The 17,746-nt window shown below is 43.7% G+C and overlaps 2 protein-coding genes and 1 long non-coding RNA gene across 3 annotated transcripts in view; 1 reads left to right on the forward strand and 2 right to left on the reverse strand.

Moving 5' to 3' along the window:
* The window catches only part of LOC135386456 (thimet oligopeptidase-like), a 55,180-nt gene extending 45,174 nt beyond the window's left edge, over positions 1-10,006 (forward strand). The window contains exons 15-17 of the mRNA XM_064616361.1: positions 7,572-7,935; positions 9,724-9,840; positions 9,920-10,006. Coding sequence (XP_064472431.1) covers positions 7,572-7,935; positions 9,724-9,840; positions 9,920-10,006 — 568 coding nt within the window. The remainder of the gene's footprint in view (positions 1-7,571; positions 7,936-9,723; positions 9,841-9,919) is intronic.
* Positions 1-13,631, reverse strand: part of LOC135386233 (uncharacterized) — a 37,312-nt gene extending 23,681 nt beyond the window's left edge. Inside the window, exon 1 of the long non-coding RNA XR_010420640.1 lies at positions 13,574-13,631. This is a non-coding gene — a long non-coding RNA (uncharacterized LOC135386233). The remainder of the gene's footprint in view (positions 1-13,573) is intronic.
* Positions 13,632-15,988: 2,357 nt separating this feature from the next.
* LOC135384170 (uncharacterized) overlaps positions 15,989-17,746 on the reverse strand; it is a 134,134-nt gene continuing 132,376 nt past the window's right edge. The window contains exon 39 of the mRNA XM_064613393.1: positions 15,989-16,481. Within this exon, the coding sequence (XP_064469463.1) occupies positions 16,229-16,481 (253 nt within the window). The 3' untranslated portion in view covers positions 15,989-16,228. The remainder of the gene's footprint in view (positions 16,482-17,746) is intronic.

The raw sequence follows: 17,746 nt of genomic DNA on the forward strand, positions 1-17,746 counted from the left end.
TGAGTAAGTTTTTTCTTTTTTTGCGGCGGAGTTCACAGGCGGAGCGATATTGGCACGTTGTAAGTCCGTAGTGGATATTCTGTTGACCAGACCACAGAATAACGGCGCGCTTTATTCTGTTGACCAGGCCACAAGGTTAATGGTGGCAAAATTCGCAATTATTGTGCGTCGGTGGTGTGGCGTAGTGGTTAGCATCCTCGGCTGGTAATTAGGGAGTGTGGGTTCGATTCCCGGTGGACTCACTTTTTTTTTTTTTTTTTTTCCTTTCGCTCCTTGTACCGTTTTATCTCAGGCACAACATTTGAGTCTTTTTTAGCTACACAGTGAATGTAGACAATATCATGTGGGCATGTTTGGGCTAGCACACAAAGAAAAAAAGTGCTGAATTTTTGCTACGAATAAGGTTAGGTTAGGGCCACAACGCCTTTCTTACGTTCTACATAGAATTAGGTTAGGTAAGGTTGGGTCAGGTTAGGTATGGTTAGGCTAGATTAGATTCAGTATGGCATGGCATTTCTCCACACTTGAGGCGGACGCCACATGGTCTACAGCGTCGACGGCTAGCACACAGAAAAAGAAAAAGTGCTGAATTTTTGCTAGAAATTAGGTTAGGTTAGGGCCACAATGAATTTCTTACGTTCTAGAATTAGGTTAGGTAGGGTTAGATTAAGTAATGCATGGCATTTTTCCACACTTGAGGCAGACTCCGCGTGGACTGGTCCACAGAATAAAACGGACGCCTATCCTGTCGTCTGGTCCACAGAATAAAGCGCGCCGTTATTCCGTGGTCTGGTCAACAGAATATCCACTGCGTTGTAAGTCAATCCCGATCAAGGAATATCATGGGTCTTTGTCTGGCTTTTTGTCTGGCTTTGTCTGGCTTTGTCTTTGGTGGCTTTGTCTGCAACCACTTCGCCTGTCTACGCGAAAATGTGCTCGGCATAAAGCTAAACTGTGAAGCACGCGAAAATATAGCTATGTACGGGGTGTCCCAGCTAAATGCGAACATATTTTTTAAAAAATGTGTGTACTTGAATTTTTTTTCAAGATGAAGTAAATTGCAATATAGTATATGCTGAAGGGCACTCCTTAGGAGGGCATTAGCGAGCTTCTGAGGTAATGTCTTAATTAAGTTTCAATAATTAACTTCTTAATCGTAAAATCTACGAAGTTGTTCCAACGAGTAGAAGAAAAATCTGTTCGATAGATCGTCCACAGAAGATTTGTGAAGGAACACCTTTTTCTTCCTTTATATTGTTCATTACGCATCTTTGGAGACGCGACTTTCCTTCACCCACAACCACGTGAGTGGGTGAAAGGGTACACCCTCGCCTCTTACGTCCTGCAAAAAGATGAAAAGGAAACGGAAAATGCAAGCCAAAGTAAGGTCAGTTCCGATAGGGTCACCCGATGCACCTGTTTTTGTTTCCGCGAGTTAAAGCTCACCTTCGACGCATGAAGATGTGCCTGACGGATGTTGTCATGCGCACGTATAAAAAGTATGGCTCATCTGACGATTCCCACGGAACTGAGCACAATGAGCTGCGTCGTTCAGATAGTGAATCAAAAATAACAAAGATGGTTAAGAGCATCAACTGTTTACTATACGTATGCATTAAAAATAAAAATAAACAGCAAAGTTTACAATGAAAGATGAAAGTCACTGAAAAGGTTAGCCAGCTGTTACGACCTCGAACCCACATCTTCTGGATTGCCGGTCCAGGGCAATCCAGAAGATGTGGGTTCGAAGTCCTACAGCTGGCTAAACTTTTCAGTGACTTTCATCTTTCATCGTTAATTTCTTAGGCAAATTGAGGCTTTGTATGTGTTTGTCCCTTCTATGTTGTTCCAGCCTCAGAACATCAGTTCTTTCGAGCAAAGTTTATTTTTGTTTATATTTGTAGTGTGTTTGTAGTTCTCTTCACCCTCACCCTTTTTCTTGTACCATGTGACTTGTTTTTTGATATATGCTTCACCCACTTGTAACGGGTCCTCAAACCTGAAGAAGTGCAGCCTATACTGCACGAAAGTCTTGTTTTTTAATGTGTATATAGTAAACAATTTTATGCTCTTAACCGTCTTTGTTATTTTTGATTCTGCATCGCCGGAAATTGTACATTGTTTTTTTCTTCACGTTCAGATAGTGACTAAGAAGACAGCGGTGAAGGGAGCAGGGATAAATAAGCAGTGAAATCCCTCTAAAACAGAGCCTCAGGGAACCTGGAAAACCCGTTCCATTTGCTGAGTTGTGTGCGAGAGTTTTAAATGTTGTAATTTCTAGGAGTGCAGAAGCCGTATGCAGCCGTCTTATGCACATCACTACATCAAAAGACACAAGGTGTACGCGCAGTGCTCAACTTTATTCTACAGGTTTTCCGGCTCATTTTAATCCATTGGTCACTTAATTTAATCCAAGCGCTACCCAATTTAATCCAGTGCTGAACCAAATTAATCCAGACACCAACCAATTTAATCCAAGCGCTACCCAATTTAATCCAGTGGTGAACCAAATTAATCCAGACACCAACCAATTTAATCCAAGCGCTACCCAATTTAATCCAGTGGTGAACCAGATTAATCCAGACACCAACCAATTTAATCCAAGTGCTACCCAATTTAATCCAGTGGTGAACCAAATTAATCCAGCCACCAACCAATTTAATCCAAGCGCTACCCAATTTAATCCAGTGCTGAACCAAATTAATCCAGACACCAATCAATTTAATCCAAGTGCTACCCAATTTAATCCAGTGGTGAACCAAATTAATCCAGCCACCAACCAATTTAATCCAAGCGCTACCCAATTTAATCCAGTGCTGAACCAAATTAATCCAGACACCAATCAATTTAATCCAAGAGCTACATAATTAATCCAATTGTTTACTGTGTATCCAGTCATGACAGGACTGAATGCACGCGGAATGCATTTGCATGTGTTGCTTGGATTAAGTTCGGTAGCGCTTGGATTAAATTGGTTGGTGTCTGGATTAATTTGGTTCAGCACTGGATTAAATTGGGTAGCGCTTGGATCAAATTGAGTGACCAATGGATTAAAATGAGCGTGAAAACCTGTAGTCCTCAACCAGATGTTCCACCTTCACACGGGCAGTTGGTCCCGGACATTCCTTGGAATACTCCGACTTTGGGCGCGCTCTAGCCGCAGTGGCAAGCATTTTTCAAGCTCTCCGTAGTCGCCGAGTCCGAGGCTTTCTCTTTGTGGTCCAAATTATGAAGCGCTGAAGTTAATTACGCAGCTTGTCCTTTTCACTTATATTTCTTCTTAGCACACCTTTCGGGGCATCGCTTACTTCATGGCAAGCGCCGTTTTTGTGTAGCAATTAAGCAAAAGAGGATCAAGAGCGTGATGTACACGCTTCTGCGATGCTGTTGGAAATGGCGTTTACCAGTGTTAACATACTATAATCCTAGTCATGACCGTACTGGAAGAAGAGATTTCAAGCTGCGGTGCGCGTAGCGATGATGCTTTGAAATGTTCAGTCAGTTCCATTTTCTGTTCCGTTTACCCCGTGGTGTACAAATTTTTTCGTTCCGTTTAATGGGAAAATTTTTGCACTCCATAAATACGCATCCAAACAACCTTGAAGCTGTTCCGTTAAAAAGCAGTAACCCTGTCTTGAGAGATTTCCGTTTTAGTAAGATTCCACTGTATTATTGTGCATCATTTCCAACTGTTAATCCTACCTTCCAATCCCATTACTTTTCTCCCAAAATTTGTCTATGTTGAGTGCAAAGGTAGACTTCGTTGGATTTGAGTACAGCCAGTTGCTCATTAACATATAGATACAAACATGGTGTCCTACAGTGGCATCCCGTTGTGGGAACCGCGGCCCATAAAACCCGGGGTGGTTCCGTGTTCGACCTGCCGTAACCCCGAAGAACATGAAAACAGCAATTGAACGAGAGAAACAAGGTTTATTGGCTTACATGGTGAGCAATGCCAAACGTCGATCACCTAGCATGCCCCAGACGAGACTCACAACCTAAATACCAAAGAGACAAGCAAGGAAAAGCTCGGGGGTCACTGGGGATTCTCCGCTGAACTAGTGACTCTACGTTGAACGAAAGTTCTGGTGTAATGTGAGGTACCATGTGAAAGACCAAGGAGTGTGTAAAAATATAGTACTGAAGTTTTCCGGGTAATATAATCGGCGCATTATGAGACGGAATTTTGTGCTCCGAGACCTCCTCGCGCGTCAAGTTCCTTTCATTTTATCTCGCTCATTTATACATAAAGGCGGAGTTCAAGGTCTCTTAGGAGCTTCCTTCTCCTTTTTTTTTCTTTTTTGAATGGCCATTGCTAAATTCAATGCATTTATTTAGGCTGATTGAGTGTAAGTATTGAGCCTATCAAAAGGTCCGAAGGTCATAACACCGAACTATCAGAATGCCGAAAGCCAAAAACCCGAAAGATCATAACGCCGAACTGTCAGAAGGCCGAAAATAAGAAGGCTGAAAATCGAAAGGCAAAAGAGACACAGGGTGAGCACTCCAGTGAATGACCATTGAATGGGATGGTGTAGATTATGAAAAAGTTATGTGGCTAATTGTATTAGAAAATCAAATAATTGAAATGCATAGCATTTTGTGCTCCCAAATAGACTTAGCCAGCGAAGATGAAAAACGATAATCTACAACATGTTCTCTACGAAGAGAAAGTGGGTAAAGTGCGGATAATTGTGCACTAAAGGCCCCCTGAAATATAGTTGCAAGTAAGAAGTGAACTCTAGATAGCCGATGAATCGCATCACAGCTGACCGAGTGTTATCGCTTGCTTTACGGATTTGTTAAAATTGGGAGGCACAGGGTTCTTTTTTTTTTTCTTTTTTTCTTCATACGTTAATGAATAATTATATCTACATTCCATTCAAGGAGCAACATATAAAATGGATAGAGTTCGCTAGCGATATCGTTTTGCCGGATGCTTGTATTTCTCCACTGTCCAGACACAGGTGTTACAGTTGTCCTTACATCTTTTTCTGGGCCGATGTTTACGGGTTCTATAAAAATCCTACTACCCACTAATTCAGTTGTTTCATTGCCCTTGCAACTCCACTTCTGCTGAAAATAACGGTTCATCGACATAGAAGGTATTGGAGAACAACTCCAACATCATTGTCCCGGTTGAGTTGGGAACTACGTCCGACGATCCGACGATATACCCACGTTCAGCGAGCATGAAGTCAGAGCGTCAGGATAATGGGCATTGGTACGAGTACAGAATGTAATGTGTCATTGCGCTCAGTATTCTGTAGTGTACTCCCCTTTATAAAAGAACGCGGCTACCATTTTTCCAACATGTCTGCCAGAAATACGTAGAAGGTAGCAGGACCTTGGGAAAACAACCAGTGATGAATCACCTCGTGTCATAGTGAAAATTTATTTGTTGTTGGAGAATCGCTTCCCCATCTTTGCCGCGTTATTATCTGTGTTCAGCAAACTTTGCAACAGAAGGAACAGATGTAATCGGCACAATGCAAGCAGTGCAGCGGGTGTAACCGCATTTATGTTTCTTGTTCAGTGGTTTAAACAGTTTTAAGGTAAACAGGTTTAAGTAAACAGTAGAACAGTAAAACAGTTTAAGTAAACAGGTTTCAGTGGTGGAATTTAAACAAACAAACGAGATAGCACTTGATCGGCTATATATGATCCGTTCCCTCAGCTGTTCACAACGGCGCTCCTGTAATTTCCGGGATACGAAAAAAAAATCGTCCCCGGAGAAATCGTCCCGGGTGGGAACCTGGGTTAGAACCGCGTCCTAGGTAAGTATTCAGGGGTTAAGTTAGTTTCGGCTTGTTTTTGAGAGTCCTCCTCAGTCCATCGCGTCGTCCTCATAACCGGATATTCCGAAATCCTAAGCTGTTATATTTGAAGAAAAGTAATTGATAACAGTACGAACATGAATAAGAAACGTCTACCCTGTTTCCTTCGATTTTTGTCGAATCGTTCCTCTTGGCATCCAGGAAGAAAAAAAAAGTCTATGTTGGGAATATCGCGACTCCTGCCGCTCGACCTTAGGGGGAAAGGAGTCCTTCAAATATCTCGCTGAAGTTTCCGGGTAATAATAAGAAGTCTGTTCTGCGACGAAAATTTTGAAAAGTATACCAGAAATACATATACTAAAATGTCATCTTTGCATGAGTAATAGTTATTATCAAGGTAATTTGCATGTAAGCGAGTGCAGCAAAAAAAAAAGAAAAGAAAGAAAAGGGAATACTGTATCGAGCACTAGATTTTCCTGTACTGGCATTGTAAGCGCTGTGTGTTTATAGCCTAATTTACAGCCACTGGCTACATCCAATTGAGAGTCTCCGAGACAAAGACATCTCGGGCGAGCTTTCATAGCATATAAAGTTACCTTTCCTTCCCAACGGCTGAACCTCGTCATAAAAAACAAAAACAAAAAACACGTCATTGACTAGAGAAAAGCTAAGAGAACACGCCTGTAATCTCGTAATCTTTATTTAGTCAGTATTGTAAAATGTACTGTGCCAATCTTATGACGATAGTTTAGAGCATTCACGTGTGTTGTGCGAACGAAAAATCACCCATAGACTTCTGAAGAAGTGATTCCACTTTAAGATTCCAACATGCCAAGCAGGCTTTCCTTTAGTACTCTTCTTTTCTTGGTATTTGCTATGGTTGGATTCCTTTTGTCCCCGGATCGGGTGCGCTGGTACGGAATCTTGTTCTTCTGCCATTGTAGGTGCCCCACTGCACTTGGGAACCTTTTAGGGATGTGACGTCAAGTAGAATCTCGGTCACAGGTCCTGAGTTCTTTAGTGGAGAGGTTACGACCAGTCTTGGGTAGTAACTTGTAACTTTTAACTGTAACTAGTTACTTTTGGGGGTAACTAGTTACATTTCCAGAGAAGTAGCTTTTAACTGTAACTATGTAGTTACTATTTCTGTGAATGTAACTGCAAAGTGTAACTAGTTACTCGAATAAATGTCGTTCCTTTTTTTTTTCTTCACCCTACCTTCCCCTACTTCCCCCAACAGTGCCTTCCTTCCTTTTATCCGTAACCGGTATGTTCCTCCTTGCCTTGGGCTCTTGACCGAGCACGGTATTTCAGCTTTGCGAACAGAAATTAGTGAAGTTAGTGACCCTTAGTTAGTCAGCGGTAGTAGTTAGTGGAAGACAATTTTTACCGCACTTCAGTAAATGTAGATAAATGTGTGTTTTTAACAATTGTATCACCCTCTCGTGGTCATTTTTTAAAAAAGTAGCTGTAATGTAACAAAGTTACTTCCTCTCGGTAACTGTAACTGTAACTAGTTACTCGACCGAGAGAAAGTAACTATAACTCTAACTTTGTACGTACACGTACTAACGTACTAACATCGAAAAACGTACACCGAATCCGCCCAAAGATAAACATTGAAAACGCGGACCCCCTAGCTATGACCCAGTACGTTGCTATCCTTTTCCCCATTGTAGGATGACCTGTTCTACGATTCACTCTTGCCAGTATTCTTACTTTTTATTGCTTTACTGATACAATAATTGAGATTCTTTGTTTTCCCCCTTTTTCTGCGCGGCGGTTCCCCAGGATCTTGAGTACCGAAACAGATTTCATTGAATGTCCTTCGCAAATGCTCGAAAACTGGGTCTGGGAAGCGGAACCCCTCACGAGGATGTCTCGCCACTACGTCACGGGAAAGCCGCTGCCCAAGGAGCTCCTGGAGCCGCTGGTTGCATCGCGGCTGGCAGGCGGGGCTTGCTTCTCTCTGCGGCAGATCAGCTTTGCCCTTTTGGACCACGCCATCTTCACGCAGCCGCGCGTAGACTCCCAGGAGGTGTTCAAGGAGATCCAAGAGAAGCTGCTGCAGTACCCACCGCACGAGGGGACAAACATGGCATCGCATTTTTCTCACCTGGCCAGCGGCTATGACGGACGGTACTATAGCTACCTGGTAAGAAGCAACTCCGACCGTTCAGTAACACGGAACTGTTCAGTAGAACAGTAGGGGTATGTAGTCGGTACGGGTTCATGATGGTGAATAGCAGCAAGACGACAAGGACATAGGAAGAAAAAATGGAGAGGACAACTGGTAGGCAGTTGGTACGGGTTCATGATGATGAATAGCAGCAAGAAGACAAGGACATAGGTAGAATTAGAGAGGACAACTGGTATGTAGTTGGTACGGGTTCATGATGGTGAATAGCAGCAAGAAGACAAGGACATAGGTAGAATTAGAGAGGACAGCTGCAGTTGTCCTCTCTATATACTTCTACCTGTGTCCTTGTCTTCTTTCTACTATTCGCCATCGTATTCAGTAGAAGTCTGAGTAGAAGTCTGACTGCTCCTACTGCTTTCAGGTGTTAATCGTCTATCCTTGTGTTTGTTGACCAGGAGCGGGGGAGGCCCAATCGGAAGACGTAAGGGCGTGCCTTTTCCAAGCCCCCCTACGCTCGCCCAAGAGATGGCCCAGCGTTACCGTAGTTCTGCAACGCCTCTGCCATGGCACACCAATATAACGAACTCCGTTAACCAGCATACGCACAACTTGCGACTGACCTTGTTCCCAGATTCACCGTCTGTTAAAGGTTGGGTGGCTTGTGACCCGCGAAACAGGTAACGCAGCGCCATCCCTTGGGCAAGAGCAGAGGCTTGGGAAGTGCCTGCCCTCCGCGTCCTCTTATTGGCCCACATCCAGGAGGCGGAGCCTTCCTCGCTCTTGGTCAGCAAATGCAAGGATAATCTGATTATGATATATCTGATATATCTGATATATATATATATATATATATGCAGAAAAAAAAAGCCATTAAAGAAACAAATAAATGATACTAGACGTGTTTGAACTACATACAGGCCAAAGTGGCTTCTTTTGGCTACTTTTTCAGTGCACGTTGGAGGCTTTCGGGCTTCTTCCCTGTTTCCAGTCCCTGCCTTCAGCACAGGTGCTTGCTGGAAGTAGGAGATGCCGGATGCCAGAGTGGTGGTGTCACTCTTGGAGGATACAAAAGCTATATGAAAGGCTTCCCGAAAGTTCGTGGACGTGGTGGACAGAGTCTTTGAGCTGGGTTTATTTACAATGCAAAATAAAATAACTCTTTTTTTTTTGTTGTTGTTAAAGAGTAGTGTCGGCAGTTCTCGTCCTGTGAGGCACTTCCCTTAAGATGTCGCTTTTGTTTTTAGTTAGTCATGGCACTTAATGGCTTTGAGTGATTTATTTAGGTGATTTATTGACTGCCATCACTCACGAGTGAACAGTCTCTTCTGATTCCCTAGAGTCTTGAGTGGGTGAGGTACATAGCTAGTGAAACCACAGCGCACAACACTGTATTTTGGTGATGACGGAAGATGAAAGTCACTGATGAAAAGGTTAGCCAGCTGTAGGACTCGAACCCACATCTTCTGGATTACCGGTCCAGGGCTCTACCAATTGAGCTAAGCTAACACGCCTTCCAAGCGACTTCCAGGGTGCGTCATCCGAAGGGACAAACCAGCCACTCTCTCACTCATCCTCTTTTCACTCACTCATCCTTTTTTGCTCACTCATGCGCACATTCATTGATGCGACAGGGATCGGCGCAGTTTTGAGGCTTTGTATGTATTTGTCCCTTCGATGTTGTTCCAGCCTCAGGACATCATTCGCTCATGCGATTTTTATGGATGTGTGCTAAAATCTTGCGTCAGTTTCTTCAAAAGCAAACCCGTTTCTATAGAGATCTATATAATGCTTTCCATTTTGTAGTGGAGCGAGGTGTTCAGCATGGACATGTTTAGCACCCGTTTCAAGACGGAAGGCATATTTAACAAAGAAACAGGCATGGAGTATCGCAAGAAGATTCTTGAACCAGGAGGATCTAAGGTATGTTGCTTGTAGATAACCACAATCTTCTTGAAGCCTTCAACACCTAACTTTCTCCTGTTTTCATTTCACATTGCAGGATCCCATAGATCTCCTCAGGGACTTTCTTGGGCGAGATCCCAACAACGAAGCGTTCTTAATTAGTAAAGGACTATCTGTCAGCTAAACGCAGCTCTTGCCGAAAGCGTTGTTTTATGACAATCACATAATTTTCTGAATAAAGCAATTTTATAGCTGTCCAGCGGTAACACTTTTTAATTGCTGGCCACAGCTCCCTTTACTGACAACCATGTTCTGTACTTAGAATTTGTTTTCACAAACAGCGTCAGCAACTTGGGTTATAGTTGGCATAGTATTTGATGCGAAGTTGAAATTTTGGGATATGCGATATATAGGACAGCGTGCTCAAGGAGTGCGCTTATGGCTTCGACCAACAAATACTATATGTGGAGGTTTGAATTAAAAAAAAAAAGTACAGTCGCCGTCCGATTTTGTGGACACTGCGGGGATCGCGCAAAAGCCCGAAAAATCGAGCACTCTGAAAAAACAACGAATTTCGCTTCAAAATAAACTTTACTAAGCACTAGTATGCTGTAAAAAAATGTCGATGCTTTCCTAACGCGCTTCCAGCTCTGCCTGATAACATCACCTTCTATTTCCTGATGCAACATTTCGTCACTGTAGACTGGCAGAGGCACCGCCGTCAGTAAGTCGGCTTCACCTAACGCATGTGTGCTTTAGGTGAAGCTCGCTTTACGGCGCTGTCGCGCGACTCGCTGGCGGACAGCACGTCCTGGTCCTTTTGAATCAATCCTTTTGGCCAAAATGAAGACTCAGAAGCGTTACGACCGATCTCTTCTGCTCAGAGGAATGGAGAATGAACAATCATTGCCGATTTTTTTTCCCCCTCAATATTTTAGTTGGTTGATATCTCTTGATACGAATTTCGAATGATACCAATATTCTCCGTCACCCCAAGAGGAATATTCACTTGTTGGGCAAGCAGAGTTTGAAATATCGAGCGACGGGGCTGCACGGCGTCCGAAATTTTTGGACGTTCTTATACAGCGACTTTATAGGACCCACGGCCGTTCCGCAAATGAGTCCATATAATCGAGCATATCCGAAAAATCGGTCGGCTACTGTATGTGTAGTGGAAGGCAGTACTCACTGGACCGTATTTACTGGCATAATTTATAATCCAGCATGTCCGAAAAATCGATCGGCGACTGAATGTGTAGAGGAAGGCAGTACTCACTGGACCGTATTTACTGGCATAATTTATAACCGAGCATGTCCGAAAAATCGGTCGGCGACTGTATGTGTAGTGGAAGGCAGTACTCACTGGACCCTATTTACTGGCATAATTTATAATCGAGCATGTCCAAAAAATCGGTCGGCGACTATATGTGTAGAGGAAGGCAGTACTCACTGGACCGTATTTACTGGCATAATTTATAATCGAGCATGTCCGAAAAATCGATCGGCGACTGTATGTGTAGAGGAAGGCAGTACTCACTGGACCATATTTACTGGCATAATTTATAATCGAGCATGTTCGAAAAATCGGTCGGCGACTGTATGTGTAGTGGAAGGCAGTACTCACTGGACCGTATTTACTGGCATAATTTATAATCGAGCATGTCCGAAAAATCGGTCGGCTACTGTATGTGTAGTGGAAGGCAGCACTCACTGGACCGTATTTACTAGCATTATAATCGAGCATGTCCGAAAAATCGGTCGGCGACTATGTGTAGAGGAAGGCAGTACTCACTGGACCGTATTTACTGGCATAATTTATAATCGAGCATGTCCGAAAAATCGGTCGGCTACTGTATGTGTAGTGGAAGGCAGCACTCACTGGACCGTGTTTACTAGCATTATAATCGAGCATGTCCGAAAAATCGGTCGGCGACTATATGTGTAGAGGAAGGCAGTACTCACTGGACCGTATTTACTGGCATAATTTATAATCGAGCATGTCCGAAAAATCGATCGGCGACTGTATGTGTAGAGGAAGGCAGTACTCACTGGACCATATTTACTGGCATAATTTATAATCGAGCATGTCCGAAAAATCGGTCGGCGACTGTATGTGTAGTGGAAGGCAGTACTCACTGGACCGTATTTACTGGCATAATTTATAATCGAGCATGTCCGAAAAATCGGTCGGCTACTGTATGTGTAGTGGAAGGCAGCACTCACTGGACCGTATTTACTAGCATTATAATCGAGCATGTCCGAAAAATCGGTCGGCGACTATGTGTAGAGGAAGGCAGTACTCACTGGACCGTATTTACTGGCATAATTTATAATCGAGCATGTCCGAAAAATCGGTCGGCGACTGTATGTGTAGTGGAAGGCAGTACTCACCGGACCGTATTTACTGGCATAATTTGTGCACTGCGCAAATTGTGTGGGAACGTTCGTTATGGTATTTAAACAATCGGATGTTTTGCAAAAAAAAAAAACATCTGAGGGAGTTTATCGGATAAATCCGAAAAGTCGGAAGCCTATAGTCATAGCGCGTTTGTCTAGCTTTTCTTTCGCGTTTCGTAAGTTCGAGTGAAAGTACCGTCCATCGCATCAGTGAGCCCTTGGCCAAAAGTGCGCACAAATCAAACCAAAGCACACCAGTAACTTCGGTAGCACTGACGGCGTTGAGGACACGAAGCTGCGCAGATTACGAGTTATTATTATTATTATTTTTTTTTTGTGGCGTTTTCCTGTCATTTTTAGTGCTAAACTAAAGGTCCGCATGTTACGCGAGTAAATATGGTACTCACAGGATAATAATTTGCCTCGTGGCTGTAGAGTAGTTGTTCCTTGACCAGTTCTGCTGATAATATGGGTTCATTGAGTCCTGCAGTGCACTCCTGTGAGTCCGACAGACTTGTACCATGTGTAAACAAATAAGTTGCTTCTACATTTTAATATCACTCTATTTATCTACACATGGTAACAAGACTTTCGTGCACGAGACTGCACTTCTTCAGGTTACCAATCCTCCGCATCCTCGAAGTGCAGTCTCGTGCACGAAGATCTTGTTACCGTGTGTAAATAAACAAGTTGCTCCTACCGTTTAATATCAAAACTCTGACCTACTCATCACCGGCAACTTGACAGCGCCTATTTTTATGCCTAACTTGTACCTCCGCGTTGGCGTCTGATTGGGTGCGCTACAGTTCTTCGGATGACGTAACGATGGATACAGGTATCTGAACGGCAGTGCGTCTACTCGCCCGAGTACTACAGAGAGTGCGTTTTTGTATTAACGCTGCACAAGTTATGAAGAAGAAGAATTGAACGGTAAATTGTAGAACAATAATATTACATCTATTAAACTCGTAACTAAATACATGCAGATAGGAGTTCTTACCTCCTTTCGGTGATCCCCTGGAAGAGGGAAAGTTCCCGGAGCACTAAACCTAACGCGCCCAATAAAAAAGAAACAAAAATGAATGCCATGCTGAACTTGTTTCACCACGTCGACGAAAGCTGCCGGGAGCGATATACTGGCGACCAATGAGGTGACATAGGAAGGGCGACGGAATGCCACTGCGGTGGGAACATGAAAATTGTTCGCGCAGACGGAGCGACGGAAATGTGCCTGTATTTCCGCCAGGCGTTCACGACGTCGCTTCGGGTCTCTCACTTGAATAAAGTGGAAACCACGCGCACCAGCATCAAACTATTTCTAAACAGCCCGTGAAATGGTTCTGGAAGGCATTACCCACGAAGTCCAGCGTAGAAGCTCCACAGGCCGCAACACAACCGACAGAACGAGGGCGCGTTCTTCTTCTTCTTCTTCTTCTTACAGGGTTAGTCTGGCAAACGTTATACATTTCTATCGCATCGTAAAAATTGAAGACGGGGTTTAGCTTGCCCTGAACTTTGAAGACTGGTAGCCATTTGTCTCAAGTTTTATTGTAATTTTTTGTAGGGACCATGGTCATGTAGAAAGAAAATTAAAAATCAAGCAAAAACTCGCCTCATGCATTTTCAATAGGCGATTTCACATATTGCCCTTGTGCTCCGCACGGGGCCCCTCCGTCGCCCATGTCACACGCATCGCGCAATGCGTCGTGGGAAATGGTTTACATTCGTGCTCGTCTGCCTGTTGCTCGAAGGTGCGGGAGGTGAAGGAGAGAGAAAACCGAAACCGTTTGCGCTCTTTTCTCTGACTCATGAAAACTAAATCCCAAGGTGCAGCGGGGCTTTCGCAACACGGCGCTCTCTGGTGGGCCATCCATGCAATTTCTGAAATCGTCTATTGCCTATCTCACGCAAACACCGCCATTTTTCCTTGTGTCTGCTTCACGTTCATATCGCCTCACACAGGCGGCGCTGCCTACAATGATGCGACATGCTTATTTTGACCATGATTCCTGACGTTATGCACTAATCCTCTTGTTCTGTACGGTGGTGCCACCTGTGTGCGGAGAAATGAAAATGAGGAGCACACAGGAGAAAATGGCGGCTTTTGAGTGAGATAGGCCATAGAAAATGCATAGAGTGAGATTTTGCTTGATTTTTAATTTTTCTTCTAGAGGACCATAGCTTGAATCTCATTCGCTGTGGTTGCATACAAACAAACCTTATCTGTCTACTATTGATGAGGTTTCAGAAAAGGCGAAAATTGCTTTGGGCGGCTGTGACGATGTCTGTCCCTAACCTAAAGGCTTGAGCGCCGAACCATAAAATTTGACACCACCCGTCAGACGGACTTACGTGTTACTTACGTCGCTTGACACTTGCAATTAGTGTCATTCGTGTGCTGCCACACCGCGTCGTTTAGTGACACTCAGCAGAAGGTGCAGTAACGTCTCAATGAGTTCCCCAAACTCACTTCACTTGTCTTTGGCGGTCGAGTGCGTAGCCTCGACGTCAGATTTTGTGGTACGGGTAAACATACGGGTAAAAGGTGGTACGGGTTAGAAAAAAAGCGAAAGTCCCTTATTATTATTATTATTTATTATTATTATTATTTATTAATCCATCAAGGGGCCATTAGGCCATTACATGAGGGAGTGAGCACATATGTAACACACTGGCACTGTACATCAAACAACAAACATACACTGAAAAAAAACAAGAAAAAAAAACAGCAGACAGAAAAAGATAACAACATGAAAAGCAAAGAATATATCTAGATTAGAGAGCGATGATGTGCGTGTACATGGAGCGACAATGATCAAGTGAACTCGGCGATTAATGCGTTGGTAAATTGGATATGATCCGTGAGTTCTGCAATATGCCGTGGGAGTTTATTCCAATCTGATGATGTTCGTTGAAAGAAGGATGCCTCGAATGATGTTGTACGTGACCGAGTTAGTAGTACCTTGATGGTCAACGCGGCAGGAAAGGGGAGCGGATGTAACTACTGCGGAGCGCGGGTGATAGAACTTGTGAAATAATGACAGCCGTTGAATCATGCGACGTGTTTTAAGGTCGGTGAGCTCAGCTCGGACCTTGAGTGAGGTACACAACAATATTTTTAAACGAGTGTTTTCAACAGCATCTTTATTTGATTTTAGTGCAGTGTGACACCGTACCTACTAAGCATGTTATTACTCTCGTTAGCACCCCGTGAGAATTTCGCGGTCTCGGCGGTCAGACGACGGCCATTCTTGCTGTGGCACGTGTACGTATGATCTGATTTTGTGTAATATTCGTAGAAGATTTGTAGGAAATGTTTCTAAAAAAAGAAAGATGCATTATCGGGAAGGTATTCCGGGGCACACCTTCATGTTTTGTCGCTGTTTATTTTTATCTATCGTAATGGTCATTATCGCTTAGTGTAGCAAGCACGTAGTGAAAGTGATATTCGCTTGGTTGGAGTGCGCTTCACGGCAATGACACTAAGTTAGCCCGTCTGAGAGGGACAATACTTTCCAACGGACATTTCTAATGTGTTGTGCCACGCTCTTTTTTCTTCTGCTTTGATGGTAAAGAGGATGTTGGGACTTTATACCATACAACAATGAGTAGCGCTAGATTTGGTCCATTTGCTGTGATGGAGCTGAGGATGAACATGTGGAGCTGTGGATACATTATCCTGTTGCCTTATGTTCCTCTCATGAGATCATGTATTCATTGAGAGCTGTTTTGAGTACAATGATATTGCAACATTCGCAATGCTATTCAATGAGCAGTTAATGAACTGTATTTGAGAAATATCTGGTTAATGTTTGATGAAATAATTAATATTGATTATGTAGAGACTGGCTGTCTCCCTATTGGAAACGGAGTACATTGTTACATAAGAAATATCGTGGTCGATATTGGATGTCAATGTGTTGAATATGTGAATATTTTCGGGCAGTCGGTCGGTCACGCAGCCATATCTACTGGAATCAGTTGCCCTGAACACTCGAAATGGAAGCCTTCACAACCACTGACACCACACTACCTTCATCACTGACACCACAATGGCGACTGCTGTCAGAGTCCATGCTGAATACTTCATGCTCTCAGCACCTTCGCTCTTGCTTTTGTCAAATTCACAGTCCAATTTCGAGCTTCCACACACATTTGCCATTACCTTCTTTTTCTGTTCAAGAAAAGATGCGCTGATCTTATCACCGCATCGTTTGTCTTTTAGTACTTGCGTAACGCAACTCTTGCTGTATTCCAAGGAACTGGGAAAGAGAGAGATTTGGAGTAAAGACTAAATTACAAAAGCTGTCAAAGTGTCGTACAGCGTTTTGCAAGGTTATAGACAATATTAAAGTTGACGTTCAGCACACAACTGCACTGATATAGGCTGCTGAAAACTACGTAAACAAACTGAAGCAGAAACACCGGTTTCCCTTCCATGAGTATATAGAGCAACAGCAATCGTCGAACTACTAAGAGAATGTGGGGGTAATGTTAAGTAGAACGCAATGGTTAGCAGATATAGATATAGATCAGATGTAGGAGCTGAAATCAATCAATCAATCAAATCAATGATGATGCTGGTAATGCTAGATGGGATAACGCGCGCTGGGTTTGGCGCGACGAATTTAGCCATTCTAAAGAAATAAACGATGAAAGATGAAAGTCACTGAAAAGGTTAGCCAGCTGTAGGGATCGAAACCCACATCTTCTGGATTACCGGTCCAGGGCTCTACCAATTGAGCTAGGCTAACGCGCCTCTCCAGCGACTTTCGGTGTGCGTCATCTGAAGGGACGACAAACCAGCCACTCACTCTCACTCACCCTCCTTTCACTCTTACATTTTTTGCTCAATCATACACACATTCATACGACGGAAATCGACGCAAGCGGCACCTGTTGAACAAGAGAGAAACTGATGTTCTGAGGCTGGAACCTGTCTTATCTGTCCCTTCTATGTTGTTCCAGCCTCAGAACATCAGTTTCTCTCTAAAGAAATAAAATCGTCATACCGTTGCCTGTGGCAGATCTCGGCTGCATGATGCATAAATCACTGATTTTTTCGTCGCGTATATTGAAAGCCGTTGATATCATTTATCTGAAAGTACCCGCATGGAAGCTGCCAGGATAAGGACAAGCCGAGCTCGATTTACTGCAGCGCCCAGATAACTGCCACAAACACAGGACGAATGCTTCCTAGGTTCTCCGTTCGGCAGGCCAACGCCGCGACAAAACAAGACTTCGCTCTCGCGCGCTGGGCGTCTCGTTTGTAAGAAGTGGTAATAAAGTAGCATTCCGAGGCCGTAGCTTACTAGCCGTAATTACCTCACTTTGCGAACGCGCCTATGTTGGTAAGCCTTAGTAGGCACTTCTCGTTTTTCGGTCGCATCATGTGAAACTATATGTCAGGTATGTACCAGAGGAAGGAGAGGAGTAGCAACCCTGCCATAAACTCCTGTGCGGCCATGGCTCACGTGGCGCCATCTATCGCCCGAGCTGAACCTTAGTTGCCATGTTGAAAAAAATG

This window comes from Ornithodoros turicata, chromosome 2 (genome assembly GCF_037126465.1).
Source record: "Ornithodoros turicata isolate Travis chromosome 2, ASM3712646v1, whole genome shotgun sequence".
In the NCBI taxonomy this organism is placed as follows: Eukaryota; Metazoa; Arthropoda; class Arachnida; order Ixodida; family Argasidae; genus Ornithodoros; species Ornithodoros turicata.